Source organism: Chrysemys picta, chromosome 3 (assembly GCF_011386835.1).
Source record: "Chrysemys picta bellii isolate R12L10 chromosome 3, ASM1138683v2, whole genome shotgun sequence".
NCBI classification, from domain to species: Eukaryota; Metazoa; Chordata; order Testudines; family Emydidae; genus Chrysemys; species Chrysemys picta.
In genome coordinates, this window is record NC_088793.1 from 76,369,725 (window position 1) to 76,386,435 (window position 16,711).

Genomic DNA, 16,711 nt, shown 5'->3' on the forward strand with positions numbered 1-16,711 from the left:
GCAAAGGTGGCTGTAAATTTTAGGGAGCAGGATTTGCCAGGAACCTTTGGTAGTAAATAGTTGCCCCAGTGCATCCTGCGTCAGTATCTGACAATACCTACAACAATGAAAAATAAACATACTAGTTTGAGGCTTCTGTTAAAACAATCAGCAATGTTGACATTCAAACTGTTGACTGACTTCAGAGTTAACAATGAGATGAATGAGAGCCATTCCCATCTCTCAGAGTTATCATTTCAGGCTGTTGGCAGATTCAGGCAGACAACACTGTATTGCTGCGACCGAATGTATCCCTGTAGTCAGACACTACACACTACTGTAATAATCTTTACACAAAATTTGCTGTGTGAGGTATCATCTGAAAACCAGTAACTCGCTGGTCAATAATATCATGGTGAAATGTGAGTAGCACCATTTATATGTAAAGTTACGAAATCCCCCTGTATGATGTTCTTATCACGTGCTCAAAACCACACAGCCCTGCCAGAGCAGAAGTATCCTGAATAAATAAATGTGTATTTACCTAAATTTGCATATAAGAAGTTAACAAGGTCCTAAAGAGATAGCAGGGAGAGGAGATGGCAAAAGACAAAGCAAATTTGCATTTCAGCAAACACAGGTGAGAAGAAAGAACATGGAGCCTCATTCTCCACCTCATCTCCATGTTGCCTTCTTTGCTGTTTGAATAAACTTTGCTTTGAGGGGTAACCCTCAGAAGAATCCACTTCAAAGTTAACTGGGCTATAAAAGAAAAGAAGAAAAAACCCCAAGCGCTCTCTCTCTCTTTCATCTAAGACGACAAAGGAACCAGTCTTTTGACTTTGGGGAAAGATTCTGACCTGAGAATTTGGCTAGCCACGCAGCTGGGAACATGCCATAAGGATTTTTACCTTGAACCAAGTCTAGCTTGTTAAGTTTTAGCTACTAGAAAGCATTTTATCTTTTTTTTTGTTTTGGTAATCATTTATGACCCTATACTTCTGCTCGCTTGAAAACTATATCTATCTATCTATCTATCTATATAACTATATCTTTGTAGTTAAATAAACTTTTTTTTTTTTAATCTAAACCAGGAATCGGCAACCTTTGTCATGCGGCCTGCCAGGGTAAGCCTCCTGGCAGGCCGGGCTGGTTTGTTTACTTGCCACGTCTGCAGGTTTGCCCAATCACGGCTCCCACTGGCCGCGGTTCACCGCTCCAGGCCAATGGGGGCTGTGGGAAGCAGCGGCCAGCACATCCTTCATCCTGCGCCGCTTCCCGCAGCCCCCATTGGCCTGGAGCGGCGAACTGCGACCAGTGGGAGCCGCGATCGGCCGAACCTGCAGATGCGGAAGGTAAACAAACTGACCCGGCCTGCCGTGGCCTTACCCTGGCGGGCCGCGGGCCAAAGGTTGCCGATCCCTGATCTAAACTAATCCAGTGCTGTGTTTCAACTGAACTGTTTGGTAACGCCAGTTAAAGTAGCAAACTGTTGAATATTGATCCTTTACAGGGGGAACAAACTTTTAATATCTGAACTGCCTAGGAGAGGGCTGGATAGTGCAAAACACACATTTTTGGGAAAATCCAGGACTGGGAGTGCTGGACCAGGGCTGCAGCTATACACTGACACTCAGGGTGTGACCTGCGTGCTGTCTGGCTGTTTGAGAGTGGTCCAGGTTGGGAGCTACAACAGTAAAGCATTGTGACAAACACAAGGTTGTGGGGCAGGTGCTGCCACAACCCCTCAGTGGTCTGCATTGCACCCCAGAATGTGACAATTGCTCAGCGTATGGTTCACATTCTGGAGGCTATCTTCATAACTAAAAGGCCTAGAGGCTTCAGGCCAGAATCTAGCTGCACTAAGACAAGTACATTGTAGCTCAAATGCTTACACAGCCAGTCATAGTAGGATCATCCTTGTACAGGGGGATCCTCCAGTGGTGTAAAGCTGGTGCAATGGCTCCTACACCATCTATCCCCTGCAGCTGGTATGGAAAGGGGATGTGTCTGAGGCTTTCCTGTGCACCTGTGATCTCCATCTCCCATAATGGTCCCTTTGTGGTGCTCTTATACTGGGGAACCAGCCCCAGCACACAGCTTGCTAAGGAAGCACAATGGTGGCTAAAACCTATCTTTATATCACCACCTCCTCCAAAGCTGCACTCTGAATTGCTAGACCACAGACAAGGATCATGGCCTTAATGTTGTTTTTAATGGGAATTTATTTTCTGGAGCATGTTATGCACCCATTTAAACATAATCCACAGTTAAGCAGCAATTTACATGGTCACATAATTGCATGATACACGGGGCCCTGCAGGTAAGGAATAAAATTGCAGGACCCAGAAACTGAAAACAGCATCCAATTTGGACAAGATATTGATTTTATAATGCTTCGTAAATGAATGAATCAAACTGGTTGCAGCCCAGCAAATCTCTTCAAAAGAGGCTTCATTTTTGTCTGCCCACAAAGCCACCATGGAGTTAAATGCTCTAATTGGAACAGGAGGAGTTTTCCCTGCTGAGTTTATAGGCTTTAACAATATCAGAATGAAACCAAGTCAATGCTGCCAACTCTTGTGAATTTATTGTGAGAAATGCCATTTTGGTCTCTTTTTAGAGTAGCAGCCGTGTTAGTCTGTATCCGCAAAAAGAAGAACAGGAGGACTTGTGGCACCTTAGAGACTAACAAATTTATTAGAGCATAAGCTTTCGTGGACTACAGCCCACTTCTTCGGATGCATCCGAAGAAGTGGGCTGTAGTCCACGAAAGCTTATGCTCTAATAAATTTGTTAGTCTCTAAGGTGCCACAAGTCCTCCTGTTCTTCATTTTGGTCTCTGCTTAGACAGTCTCACAAGAATGGGAAAGCTGCAGGCTTCCCACAATTCTGGAGGAGTGAACAAGAGATTTTCTCACCAGGGCCGGCTCCAGGCACCAGCTTAGCAAGCAGATGCTTGGGGCGGCCACTCCGGAGAGGGGCGGCACGTCCAGCTATTCGGCGGTAATTCGGCGGAGGGTCCCTCACTCCCACTCGGAGTGAAGGACCTCCTGCCGAATTGCTGCCGAAGTGCCGCAGATCGCGATCACAGCTTTTTTTTTTTGGGGGGGGGGGGGGGGGGGGCTGCTTGGGGCGGCAAAAACCCTGGAGCCAGCCCTGTTTCTCACACAATGCTCAGAGTTTCCACTGCTGTGTCACAAGTACCTGTGTAATTCACTGGCAACGTGTGTGCTGTGAATCTTTGTATTTAGCTAGTCCACAGAAGACAACCACATGCTTTCTATTACTAGTTACTCTTACAGATGAAATAGAAGAGGTCTCTGGTGTGGATCTGAAGGTTTTTTTTATACAAAATTTGCAGATGATCGGGTAGGAATGAAAAAAAATTACACATAGATGTATAAAAGTTAGTGTAAAGACCCTCGAGTAATTGTTGGAATGATTTTATATCGCAAAACATTGAATGTAGAAGTTATTTTGGATATTGTGCTATTACGTATTTTAATGTTGCATTTTTATTATTTGGTTTTGCTTAATGGGAAGTTTTCCCTTTAAAACTAAGGTCTGTGTTTGAGACTAAGAGCAATGTGTGGGAGATCTTGTCTGTGTGTCAGAGAGGAGGACCCTACTTGAGGTAAGCTACAAAAAGCTCAGAACTGGATTTAACAAACATATCTTTCCATAAAACAATTTCATTCATGAAGATGTTAACATTAGCACTTATGGGGAATTAGGTAAATCTGAGCATTGCTAGTGGGCTGTGGAGCCTTCACTTGTAAGTCATCAGCTTGAACCCAGCCCAGTTTAGCAGAGAATAAAAGTTTTCCCATCTAATGGTAGCCATATATGAGAAAAATATATTGAGTGTCAGTTTTATGTCTCATGTCACAAATTCACCACTATGCTTTACATTAGATTGTAAATTCTTCAGAGCAGAAACTGTCGTTTTATGTGTATGTATAGTGTCTAGCACAATGAAAATTGCCACACACATTGGGAGTGTGCAAGGAAATTTCAGAAATTAGGTCCCAAAACACAGTCTGATCATTAAAAAAGAAAACTCCATGATTTTTGGGGGGGGGGGGGTCTGACTCATTATTTTTGAGCTGCCATCTTGTTATATGATTTAAGGTCCTTGCTGCTGCAGGGAGTGGGAGGACTGGACCGAGGAAACAACCAGATTTTCAGTAATGCCTACAATAGAAGGGACTTGTTCGCTGGTTTGACAGAGAGCTGATGCAGTGTACTTGGAGAGTGCTGAAGCATCCCTTGCTACGTTAGGTAACTGGGCTCCAAGATTCTCCTAGCAAGTTGTCTCCATAACAACTGCCATGAATAGGACACCACAGCAGTTTCAGAATAGGTGGATTGGATATTACACCACGTGTGGTCTCACCATGAAAGGTCTTCTATAATATATGCAATAATATAATCTAACTTGTTAACAGCAGTAAGTGCTCAGGAGCTTAGTTCCTTTCCTTTCACTGTTCAGATATTATTTTGCATGTAAGTGTCAAGAAGTGAATTCCAATATTAAGGGAGAATGTGGCAGCAAACCCTTATTGCTGGCAAAGAGGAAGCACAGCCTGCAGACATTATGCAGGGTAAACAACCGTACTATTCATTTCTTGGCCTCTCTGTTCTAGTGAAAAGGTCAGATCGATTTGTGGGCCGACACAATGCCATCATAATAGATAAGCACAAGAGTGGGTGGCTAAAAGAACGTATATGTTTATAAAATGCTCTATTCAGTAAGCCTTTTGGAGATCTGGTTTGTATGACCAGGAAATATGCCTTCTCTAATCTAGCTGCAAAATAAATTAACTTAAAACAGAGTGTGACATTTCACTCCATATTCTTTATGGAAATATGCTTATAATATGGATATGACATAACAGAGATACTCTATGCAAGATGGGTCTTGTAAGGTATCATTGGAAAGGTTATAATTTACTGAATGTGATTATCCAATTTGTATGCCTGTATCATTTATGTATCTGAAGTTAGGAATATTGACTATGTATTTGTATTTCAACTATGCTATTTTGGGTGACACCCACTGCTAACACTTCAGGTACAACAATGAAAAAGTCAGACAGGACACATGGCCCATCAGCAAGGACAATGGACTGTGAAAAGTCCTTCCTGAGGACGCTCCATACAGCCACTGACTCATGGATGCTGTGATACTAGAGTCAGGTGGTCTTGTCACCTGATACTAAACATTACCTGGGAATTCTTGTAACTTTCCACTGGAAAGGGAGAGGTGTGTGTGTCAAGTTTGGGAAACAAAGGATTCCTGCCTTATGTAAATCCTATTTAAGGGTGGGGAAGAAGGCAAAGGGGGCTCCTCCTCTCCATGGCCTGTCTGCCCAAGAAGAAAGACTGCTAAAGCCACCTGAAGAGAAGGCGGGGCGGGATGGGGGGAGGGGAAGTCCAGACTGAGATAGGGCTCCAGTCCGAAAAGAAATATAATTGGAACTATGAACCACAGAAACTTTGCAACCTGTCTAAAATAACATTTAGGGTAAGAAATTACATTTTGTAACCCGTTTCTTAAGTATATTGAGCTTAGCTTGAAGACTTTGGTTTATTTGCTCAGTAACCTGCTTTGTTCTGTCTGTTATCTCTTATATTCACTTAAAATTCACTTTTGTAGTTAATAAACTTATTTCTTGTTTATAATGTAACCCAGTTTATGTAATTTCTAACTGGGGGGGCAAGAAGTTGTGCATATCTCCCTCCACATTGAGGGAGGGGGGCGAATTTCATAAGCCTTTGGGTTTGTACCCCTAAAAAGGAGTGGGCACCGGAGTGTTGGAGCAAGCCCCTAAGGCTGAATCTTTCCAGAGCGAATCTCTGTCTGTGCAGCTGGGTGTGGCCCTGCCTGTGTGCTTGGTTGGAAGAGGCTTCTGAGCCTAACCCAGAAAAGCCAGGTAAAGAGGACCCAGGCTGGCAGAATAGGCTGACTCAGTTGCATCCTAAGGGGGGCAACCCATCACACAGACTACAAAGCACATACAAGTTTAGGTTTTGATCAATTTGTTCTGGGAAGAATGAACTTGCACCTGTTTTCCTTTCTTCCGAATGCTGGTTGGATGTTGGCCATAGGACAACAGCATGAAACCATGTTCTATGGTATTTATGTATGAGCTATATAGAGGTGTTTAACAATTAGAAGCCATGCTGTAAATTTTCTTGCACATGTAAAGCCTGAGCCTGTGAGATAATGATAGCTCTAACCACCTACTAAAGGCAATGTGAACGGAAGGTTCTCAGCCTCTTGCAGAATCAATTTTAAAACTTGTTCTCATGACTCGTATTGAATTAATTTAATTGCTTCCTTTTAGGCTTCTATCGTCCTCTTTCAACTAAACCCATGAAAATATCCATCAAATGTACAAGAACCCGTCCCTAAAGGAAATCTTGGCTCATGGCAATGCATGCAGTCTTCCACCATTTTAAATAATGAAACCACGTGTTGCAGTCTAACAGGATTAATGTAATGTTCTGTAGAGATACTTTTCCCTTCACAAATTCCTCATTCAAGAGTCTAAAGCATATTTTATTTCAGACTGCAAAAGGTACTGCCATCTGCAAGCGCTACAAAGGGCTAGAAATTTAAGCTTTGCAAAAAGTTACTTTTTTTCCTTTCTGCATCAGTGGAAAACACAATTAAGTTGCATTGTAAAGTACTTTTTAACTTTAAAAGAGACATTATCGTCTAGTAAAAGTGACAAAAAGAATGGAGAATATTATTCTGTTCTGCCTGATGTGTATTCTGCAAGAAAAGTCTGCTTATTTGATCAAAAGACTCACACTTTATAAATATAGTCTATCATACTCCATACAAATACCATAAAAGCAAAAAAAAAGGCGTAGGAAAACCAGCAACAGTAACCACAAAGATTTTTTTCAGCCAAAAAAGCATTAAGAATTTATAACTCTTAAAAACCCTAATAAAAAAGACCAACTTAAATTTAAATTAAATTAATGGAGATATCCTATCTCCTAGAACTGGAAGGGACCTTGAAAGGTCATTGAGTCCAGCCCCCTGCCTTCACTAACAGGACCAAGTACTGATTTTGCCCCAGATCCCTAAGTGGCCCCCTCAAGGATTGAACTCACAACCCTGGGTTTAGCAGGCCAATGCTCAAACCAGTGAGCTATCCCTCCCCCCTTATTAGAATAGTAAATTACACTAATGTTACCTTTATGAAACTGCTTATCAAACTAAGTCAAGCCATATGGCTGATTAAGTCAAAAATGGGACCTTAGAGCAATTTAGTCATTTTTAATTTTATTGTATTGGGACTTATTTTTTTAAAGAATATTTAAGATCTGGAACTAAGTTATTTTATGCAATAGCTAGTCCTCACTTCCTACAACATATGAAAAAACAATAACGCAAGTATTCATGTGTTTCCTTACCCAGTATGTCCAACTGCCGAAGATGAGTACAGTTAGCGGCAAGTTCTTCAATGTCCGTGTCACACACAGACCTGTTGGCTGTAAGAAAGAGCTTTTGCAAATTTGGGAGCTTACGCGCAAGGCTTGTGAAGCAGCCAGTACTGCTTTGTAGCGTAGGGCACCAGCCAAGATCAAGCTCCTCCAAGAGCTGACATCCCGAAGCCAGTTCTGCTATTCCATTTTCAGTAATGTTTTTACATCTCCACAAATCCAGAGTACGCAGTTTTTTGCACTTTGCTCCCATCATACTCGCTATCAGGTCATAGTCTTCAATCTGTGAAGAGAACAAGCACTATTTCTTATATATCGTTATTCCCAGTTAGACCCAAGCAGCTTTGTTTGCTAATACATCTATTGATCTGTCTTCAGTGTTTTTCATTTCTAAGGAATTTGGAGAGGAGTTCATTACCACATTGGACAGGTCTCATTCTGCTTTTTAAAAAAAGACAACAGCAAGGTAAATTTCCCATCAGTTTTTAAACTTTTGTTTTTAAATTTACATACTGAATAAGAAAGACCAATTAAAATCTATAACTAAAACTGATTTTCTTCCCAACATTCCTTTTTGCACTGCTAATGCAATGTTTGTAAGAGCCTTCCCCCCCCCCCCAAAGGGTAATTAAGTTTCATTGACAGTGGTATGCCCTACTTATATAAAGGGGCAATTGGAGGGATAACAACAGAGCTATTGGTGGTTTAACGGCACTTAATAAAATAAACAGTGCACATATATCTGCATATGGACAGAAGAATAAGTCTCATCCCTTTTCAAGGTTGAACAAGGGCTGAACCTGGATTTAGCCTTGAGGGAAGCACTGCCAGTCCCCACTGTGGAAGTTAGGGAGAATGAAGAAGTGACCCACTGTATGGGCAGTATAACTCACTATCAAAGGAGTGATAAGAAGTCTAGACTCTTGGAAGAGCTAGTTGGTACTGCTGAGCCAACTGGGGGAGGTCTATCCAGCTCTTCCTTTTTCTTTTGCTTCCTGATTAGGTAGAGAAGCCCATCAAGTCGCATATTAAGTACTCTGCTGTATTTATAGCCACAGAGAGCTGCAAAATAAGCCCCCCTCTATGTCTGCCTCTTGCATGCAGGTACAACGTAGTTTAGGAAGGGCTCTTCATTAGCAATTCCAATTTTTTATTTTTTTTAAAAGTAACAAAAAGCCCATAGCCCTGGGAAGCCTATGACTAAAAATATCTCCGTAAAACTAACTCATTCTGCATACACAGAGATTTATTACTGTTGGGGTTGTTCATGAGTGCCAGGCTTCCAATAATGAATATTTGTTTTAAATAAAAATGAACAATCATTAGTTTTGGAAGCAAAAGAACACTAAACATATAAAGAACTGCATTCACTTTACAAACAGTCAGGGGCAAGGAGATGGTGAGCTAAATTTTAGGCCTACAAAACTGGCCAGTGTTCCTTTAAACACACACACATTCATTTTTGCCCTATAAAAATAGAGGATAATGTTAGATAAGCAAATGAAGTAAACTATCTTTTAATACTTTTGTAAACAAAGAAAAGTAAGTTCAGTCTCAGTCATCTCTCTCCCTCACAAACACGACTTCAATTACTTACCATGACACAGCTACCAAGGCTGAGGTGCTGAAGCTCTGAACAGAAGTTCAGAATGCTGAGCAGTGCTGTTTGCTGCCATTGGGGACCACATCAGAGGCAAATATGGAAAGTGAATCAAAGAGAAGAGGTCAATTAGACATTAAAGGCTGTCACCACTTTCCCTGAAATACAGCTCAAAACCTAGGTTACAGACACCACAAATGCCATTTAATGAGTCCCTAAGCGCGCTAACCATTGATTGGCTTAGAGTCAAGGTAATCATTACAAGCCTTTATGTAAGTCACTTTGGATGAGATTTTGCATGCCCTAAAGATACCTATATTCCCATGACCTATCAGTTCATTTCCCACAGGAGAGCTGTTGGAAAGTGTGGTAAGTTCAAACAACAAGCAAGGCCAAACCAAAAACACTAGGGACAGGTGACATCCCAGAAGAACAGCAGCATCTCTGACATTCACTGATCAGCTACAGCCTGATGGACCTGCCAATAGAGTCACACAGCATCAGGATTGAACTGGGGACTTTAATGTCAAAGGATTCTCTTTGCTGACAAGGGTACTGACAACCATTGAGCACCTGTCACTAGCAACATGCAGACTGAAATGAATATAACGTTTACTTTACAGTCATGTTTCTGCCATTTTAACACGGCAATTCTGTTCAGAATACTGCCACACAACTAAAAGAATCTGAAACTATATTAGAATCAGGTGCACCTTGCAGAATGTTTATATGCTTAAATATTCAGTTTTATTTCCATACGACAAGGTGAGGCTACGTGTTTTCATGAAAATTTCTGCTTCTAAAAAAAACACACCACTTTACTACACTATATTGCACTGTATTGCCTTATTTTGTTCTGGAGTTTTGAAATATACTCCAACTGAAGGGCAAAAGAAACCAAAATTGTCATACATTTGTGGATAAACAGAACTACAAATAAATGTGAGCTACATTTAAAACATTTTAATCACCTTTTAAAGATATGACCATTTGTATGCCGTAATCTCTGAAACCTATGAGAGTTCATAAACAGGAATAAATATCACAACATATTGACAACATAATATTTGGAAATCTACAGTATTTGTAGTAGTTCTTCACTGAGGAAAATAAAACAAGCGGAATATAAAAGACAAAACAACTTGTTAATAAGTAGAAGGGCTAAAGGAGAACTGGTCTACCATCTGTGTATGTATATTAGTAATTTATATAAAATCAGTCTAATTTATTTTCTGTACTAAACTTTTAGAAGAAAAATGTCTGGGTTCTTGTCCATCTTTCCTCCCAGTTAAGTGTTAGGGCTTAGGAAGGGATATGTGCATCCTGGAGATGAATGAACGGCTGCACAGATGGTGTCGATGGGAAAGCATCAGAAGCCTCAATTATGGGATACTGTTCTGGGAAGGTGGTCTGCTGGGAAGAGATGGGGCCTACCTGACCAAGAAGGGGAAGAACATCTTAACACACCAACTCACCAACCTAGTGAGGACAGCTTTAAACTAGGTTCAATGGGGGTGGGTGAGTAAGTATAAACAAAAGACAACTTTAAAAGAGGGTTAGATGTTGGGCAGGGGCAGGGGACATGGAAAATAGGGTCATAGGAACAACAAGATGGAAATCAGTGATGGAATCTGCTCAACTTCTTACATATCTACATACAAATGCAAGGAGTATGGGTAATAAACAGGAAGAACTGGAAGTATTAGTTCATAAACAAAATTATGACAACTGGCATCACTGAGACTTGGTGTACACACACACACACTTGTTCTGAGGTCAAGAAGGAGCAGACCAGGTGAGAGTTTCTGGGTAAAGATAAAAGGAATAAAAAAAATATGGGTAACCTCATGGTAGGGGTCTACTATTGACTACTAAATCAGACTAATGAAAATAACTATTTAAAAAAGGACCTCTGAGCAGATGTAATAGCATCTAAAAAGGCAATCTTCGTAGACAGGTGGGAGGAGATGATCTGCCCAAATGTAGAAAATTCAAAATCAAAAGATTCTTTTGGAGTTGGATCATTTTCCAGAAAATCACAGAGTTGGTCTTCCACCTCTCAGGAAAGGCAGCAATGGCCTCCTCTTAATGTGCAATCTCTCGGCTGGAATCTGGAGGAACAGCAGCTTCAAAGGGAACATCTGCTGAGATAAGGTAGATGATTCTCTCAATGGAAGGAGGAACTTATTCCCTTGTCTCAAGTCTCAGTGACAGCTTTGTCTCCATGCTCTCCAAAGGACTTACCAACAAAACATTCAGAAAGATAAGATGTCAGTCTGCAATTCCAATTTCTTCAAGGATATCCCAGCAAGTCTTTTGACGTTTTGAATGTATAGTAAATCAGAGTCAGGTGATGCATCAGTCCTCAGAAACCTCCTAGGGAAATCTAGTGTAAGGTAGGTTTGATGTAGTAGGGTTTTTTTGGTGTGTATGCATGCACGTGCATGCTCACAATGGCCTCCCAGTTGAGCATAGATATGCACAGAGACTGCAGCCAATATTCTCAGGGCTAAAGCTGCTATATACAAATTCAGTCTGAGTGAAAACCTTATTCTTCTGTATGGTGGTTTGGCAGGAAAGCCTCCCTCAGCTGGTACGACTATGCCCTCTACTAAGGAGGCTTAGCCTTATGCAGATTAATGAAGGCCTTTTAGTCCTACCTTAAGTATAAGTAAAACTTGATAGAGAATTCCCACTCCACCTTAATCAAACTGTCATTAACTACCTGAGGAATTACTCAGCATTTCTTCAACTCTTTAGGTAGGGAAGGGGTTTGTGTTTTGTTTTTTAGTGATTCATTTAGTAAAAGCATAAGCACCTGTGAAGTAAGACCCTTTTCCCTTACGTTTATTTCTGGAAAGCTTGGTTTAACAGTGTCAAAAGTACAGCTTTAGAGATTTCTTCTTCTCTTTAGAGTAGAAGGGAGATTCTCATGAGGGATTTTAAAATTAGCACTGTTTCTTTAAGAGCTGATTGTGAGCAACAGCCTTCACCAGTACCTGGGCCAAACCCTGAGAGAAGTGGGGAGGGGACCTGTGTGAGGGAGAGTTGAAAGGACAGTCTGCCGACACATTTCCTGAATGTCTTCCTAAGGAAAACAGTAACAACTTTATGAGCTCCTGTGGGGATCACTGGAAACTGGAAAGGGAGAGGAGACAGGCGTTTCAAGGGACGTTTAGATTGGACATTAGGAAAAACTGCTTAACTGTCAGAGTGGTTAAACACTGGAATAAATTACCTAGGGAGGTCGTGGAGTCTCCATCATTGGAGATTTTTTAAAGAGCAGGTTAGACAAACACCGGCCAGAAATGGTCTAGATAACACTTAGTCCTGCCACAAGTGCAGGGGACTGGACTAGATGACCTCTCGAGGTCCCTTCCAGTCCTATGATTCTCCCAGGGAAGGTGATCCCTGCCGCTTGGTCTGAGCTGAGTAGGGACTGACTGCTGAGAACAAGGACAGAGCTGGAGCAACTGAAGACAAAATAACTCACTAGTATAAGAAAGGTCACAAGAGCTGGCACCTTTCAGGGCATCTGAAATATTTCAGGTAAAATAGCTTGTGGGAGGAGGGATGTTTCTCAGCCATCTCAGCATGTACCATGCCTATGTGCTGGCTGGGAGCAAGAATTTCATCCTCTGGGTTGCTACGGGGCTCTGTGACAATTTGTACGCCATATTAGTTAATAAACCTGTTTATATTTTCTCTTAACCAGTGTGGTGTTGAGTGAAGTGTTTGGGAAAAATCTCAGCTCAGTTAAAGGTTTTGTGCATATTCCTCTCCACGACACGCCGGGTGGGGGTGGGAGCGGAGACTGGGTGACTGTAATAATCTTTACTGGTCAGGCTTTTGACCAGGGCAGGACGATACAGCTCCGGGGGTCCATAGCTGGGGGGTATTTTGGTTGAAGTCTCTCTATTGTTGGTTCATGCAGTGGCTGTCCAGAGCATTCATGAACACAGCTGGGTGTGGTCCCTACCCATGCATGTTGGTGTAAGTGCAAGCTTGCAGGACTCTGCAGCTTGTCACAATGTCACAGTGCGAGAGGGAACCCAGTTTGTTAAGACAGAGGGCTCAGCTGTACCCCAGTTCCAAGTTGCACCCGGGGGGGGGGGGGGGAGGGGGAGGGGAGAGGACAGTCACAGGTCTTTCCCTGAGATTCTGTCCTAAGATTCAGAAGACTCCAGTGAAATTTTCCTTCCTGGTTTTACAAGCTGTGAGAATAGGAGTCCCATAACTATGGAGTGGGAGCTTAAAAAAACAACCCTTACCTTCAATTGAATGCCCCCGATTCTGGCCAGGTCTCAGTGAAAGGAGCTCCTATGCAAGCTGCTCAACTATCTCAGCATGAATCTCACCCACACACCAGCACAAGCCAGGCTTTCCTGTAGCCTGCTCCACTTTCTCAACCTTGACCCTGCCCATATGCTGATTGGGAGCTGGCTTGCTGTCTGCCATTTCTGAAGGGGGTGAGGAAAAGAGGTGCCGTCCTTCAGACCCTCCTCAGAAAGCCAAAAGATGATTTTTTTTTTTTTTTTAGTTTAGCAGCTTTGAGGAGATAAACTTCAAAGGCAATGAAGAAACGTAGACATTTAGTTGACCATTTTGTGAAAGCTCTGCTACAAGGGAAGACATGGAGTCTGCCATGTGTGCTGCTTGGAGGCACAGAATACTGAAGTATTCTTTCTGAGTGGTGATCCTAAGCCCAGGCTCAGAGCAAAGATCTCTATAGCAAATGGGGCAGATAAAATGGGGAATGCCCCTACTGTGAAAATGTGACATGGAGGGGACTGAGAAAATTCTGTTCAAGAGAGAAGCACTGGCCTATCTTATAAGGCATTCTAACCTCTACTCCTTATTGCAAATGTATGTAATTTCTGCCATACTACTGCAGAGAAGCAATAAATCAAATTCCAGCAAAGCTCACCAAATCACACTGTTAAGAGCATTAATTCAGTTTTTTTGGACATCTAGAAGTATCTTGCTGAATAGCAACAGCTTTCCTTTTCCTATGTCAAGTTCAGCTCTCAGATGAGCAGTCTGTGATGGCAGCAAGCTTCTGGCTTCATTTTTTAAAAATATAATTCCACATTAAATCAATATAAATCTGGAACAGCTAAGACTGGACATAGGGAGTTTTCAATAAGATCACATGCAAATACCCCTTTCCATACACGATCCCACAATATTAAAAAAAAAATTCTTCTCCTATTTTGGATCTCAGTTGCAAAAATACTAAAACAAGCATTTCTGGGGAAAGAAGCTAGCAAAACACAGTAATTTGAAAACAGACAATCATAATCTGTGATGCTTTTACTGATCCTTATCTAAGGTAAGTGACTCTTTATTTCCTAGATTTAGCAAAGAATATATTCCACCACATTGCAAATGCCAATGTGCAGGAAATCAGGTCAGACAGTAGACAATTCTACTTCAAGATGAAAGGTGCTATTATTATCATCATGAAGAAACAATTATACCTCCGATGATTTTAAACATGCAAATAGTGAAATTTTAGACAAAAAATCTAGACAATTATTCTAAAAGCTAATCTTGTTGGGATTATCTGAAGCCACCCAGAAGCTATTAATTTAAATAATTTTAGTAATTCGGAACTAAATTTCTTCCCACTCTTTGGCTGTCTACTCTTTACTACACAATGCCAAAATTGGGAGAGGGGAAGGGAGTTGGCAGAATTTACGAAACAACTTGTATGTTAAGAGACGATTTAGAAAGAATTATGGCTTTTTGTCTGAATTTTTTTAGTTACTAAACCAGAGTAGCAGATGCTGTGTAGTTTCTCTGAAATGCCTCTTTTATTTTAAAGTCACAATGGGTAAATCAGTATAGTTATATCACATTATATCACTTTTGTTATATACCATAGGTATTTCTAAGGCAACTATCACCATTGTATCTTAGTTTCTAAGAGAACAATTTTGGTAGCACTAACGATATTCTCAAAAGGAAATTCCACTCTGATTGAAAGAAGAATATAGTAACAACAGACATACAAAGAATATTAAAGGTGAAATAAGGATCTAGTTTAAAACCACTCAAGCAAGGAAATTAAGATTTCCAGTCTGGGCTTAATTCATCCTACTGAGTCCAAGATAGTGTAGGAGGCAAAGGTCAGTTTGAAGTTACATACTTGTACGTATTACAATACTCAGAAACAAGTAGGCTAGTTAAAGATTGAATGAGAGTGTTTTATAAAGGAAACATACAGAACCTGAATGATATTAGAATCACTAGGTTCCATTTTTGTTTTTAAAGCAAGCTAGTAATTCAGCATGTTTTTTTTAATTTCAGAGAAATTTACATAGTGTTTGGCTGCCTAACAAAAATAGAGCAGCATTCAATTAAAAACTATTTTCAATACCATGCGTCCCCTGGATAGAACACTTGAGTAATTCTGACATAAAAAGCAGGTCTTGGGTGCAACAGGAATATTCAAGGATGAAAACTAGATACCCTTAGGCCTGGTTCCTGTAAACCTAATTTGGATCTAGATTGCTGCACAGCTATCAATGTTGCGCTCCCTTTTTCAGCACTAGACTTTGGTGAGGAATATATGAACTAGGAAGGATTTGAAATATATTTTAGTCTGTTTTGACTTTTGTGTGTGCTGTTTCAGTAGCCAGGTTGCAAGCAGTGAACCACATGCCAACTAAGAACTAAGAGGTGGCCAAGCCAGCTTTACATTTAAGCCATTATATTCTCTGATCTAACCTGAAGGGGGCAAGTTGGAGGGGGGGGGCAATCAAAGCTATATATATTGCATATAGCAAAAATGCTATAGACACATGCTACAGAGCTACCTGGTATTGTGACCCCACACTGTTTTATTGTTCTCTGTTAAAAGGTTCTCATTTTTACATTCTGACATCCTTGTGGTTAACTTCACTTCAGTGGGAAGAAAAGCATTCACAACTATGGATGGCACTGCTGAACTACGTTTAGACCTCACCAAGACAGCTGCCTATATCAATGAGTGTATTAAAGCACCAAATAAGATAACACTTCTCTTGGGATTGACTTGTTATTCATATATTGTGTAGTGCTTCTTCTACAAAATGATTTTTATTCTTGCCTTGCTGTGACTTGTGATATGCTGCTCCAGATATCTTAATTAAACTCTTTAATCACCCCTTTTTGTTGCTGCTTGATGAGGGAGGAGGTTGGCCTCTTGGAGACTGACTGGCATTCCAGCAACCCAGAAGTGCTTGCATCAAGGGGGCAGCAGAAATTCCAAGTATGTATCCATACATCTATCTATGATACTTATATGTCTCCATTATTATAGTATTTAAGTGCATGACAGTCTTCAATGTATTTATCTTCACAACACTGCTGTGAGGCAGGGAAGTGCTATTATCCCAATTTTACAGATGGAGAAATGAGGCACAGAAAGACTAAGGGACCTGCTCAAGGCCACACAGGAAGTCTGTGGTAGAGCAGGTAATAGAACACATCTTGTAAACCCCAAGCTAGCGCCTTCGCCACTGGATCATCCTTCTTCCCAGACGTAGGAGGCCTCTCCTGATGCCAGTGGACATAGGAACTACTCTTACTCCCTTGCTGTACACCCTAGAGTTTGTAGATGGTGACTTTCCCTGGGCTAACATATACAAAATTGCACTTTAGGGTTGTGTGTTATTAGTTTGT

The 16,711-nt window shown here is 41.1% G+C and overlaps 1 protein-coding gene across 5 annotated transcripts in view; it reads right to left on the minus strand.

The window, feature by feature from the left end:
* The window catches only part of FBXL4 (F-box and leucine rich repeat protein 4), a 102,588-nt gene that overhangs the window by 23,502 nt on the left and 62,375 nt on the right, over nt 1-16,711 (minus strand). For 4 of the 5 annotated variants that reach the window (XR_006176201.2, XM_042857628.2, XM_042857627.2 and 1 more), the window contains exons 7-8: nt 9,041-9,112; nt 7,414-7,726 (exon numbers count right to left, since the gene is read on the minus strand). Coding sequence is in view for 3 of the 5 variants with exons in the window: in XM_042857628.2 (XP_042713562.1) it covers nt 7,414-7,726; nt 9,041-9,112 (385 nt within the window). In the remaining 2 variants the exon portion in view is untranslated. The remainder of the gene's footprint in view (nt 1-7,413; nt 7,727-9,040; nt 9,113-16,711) is intronic. The other variant, XR_010599556.1, reaches the window with a different exon arrangement.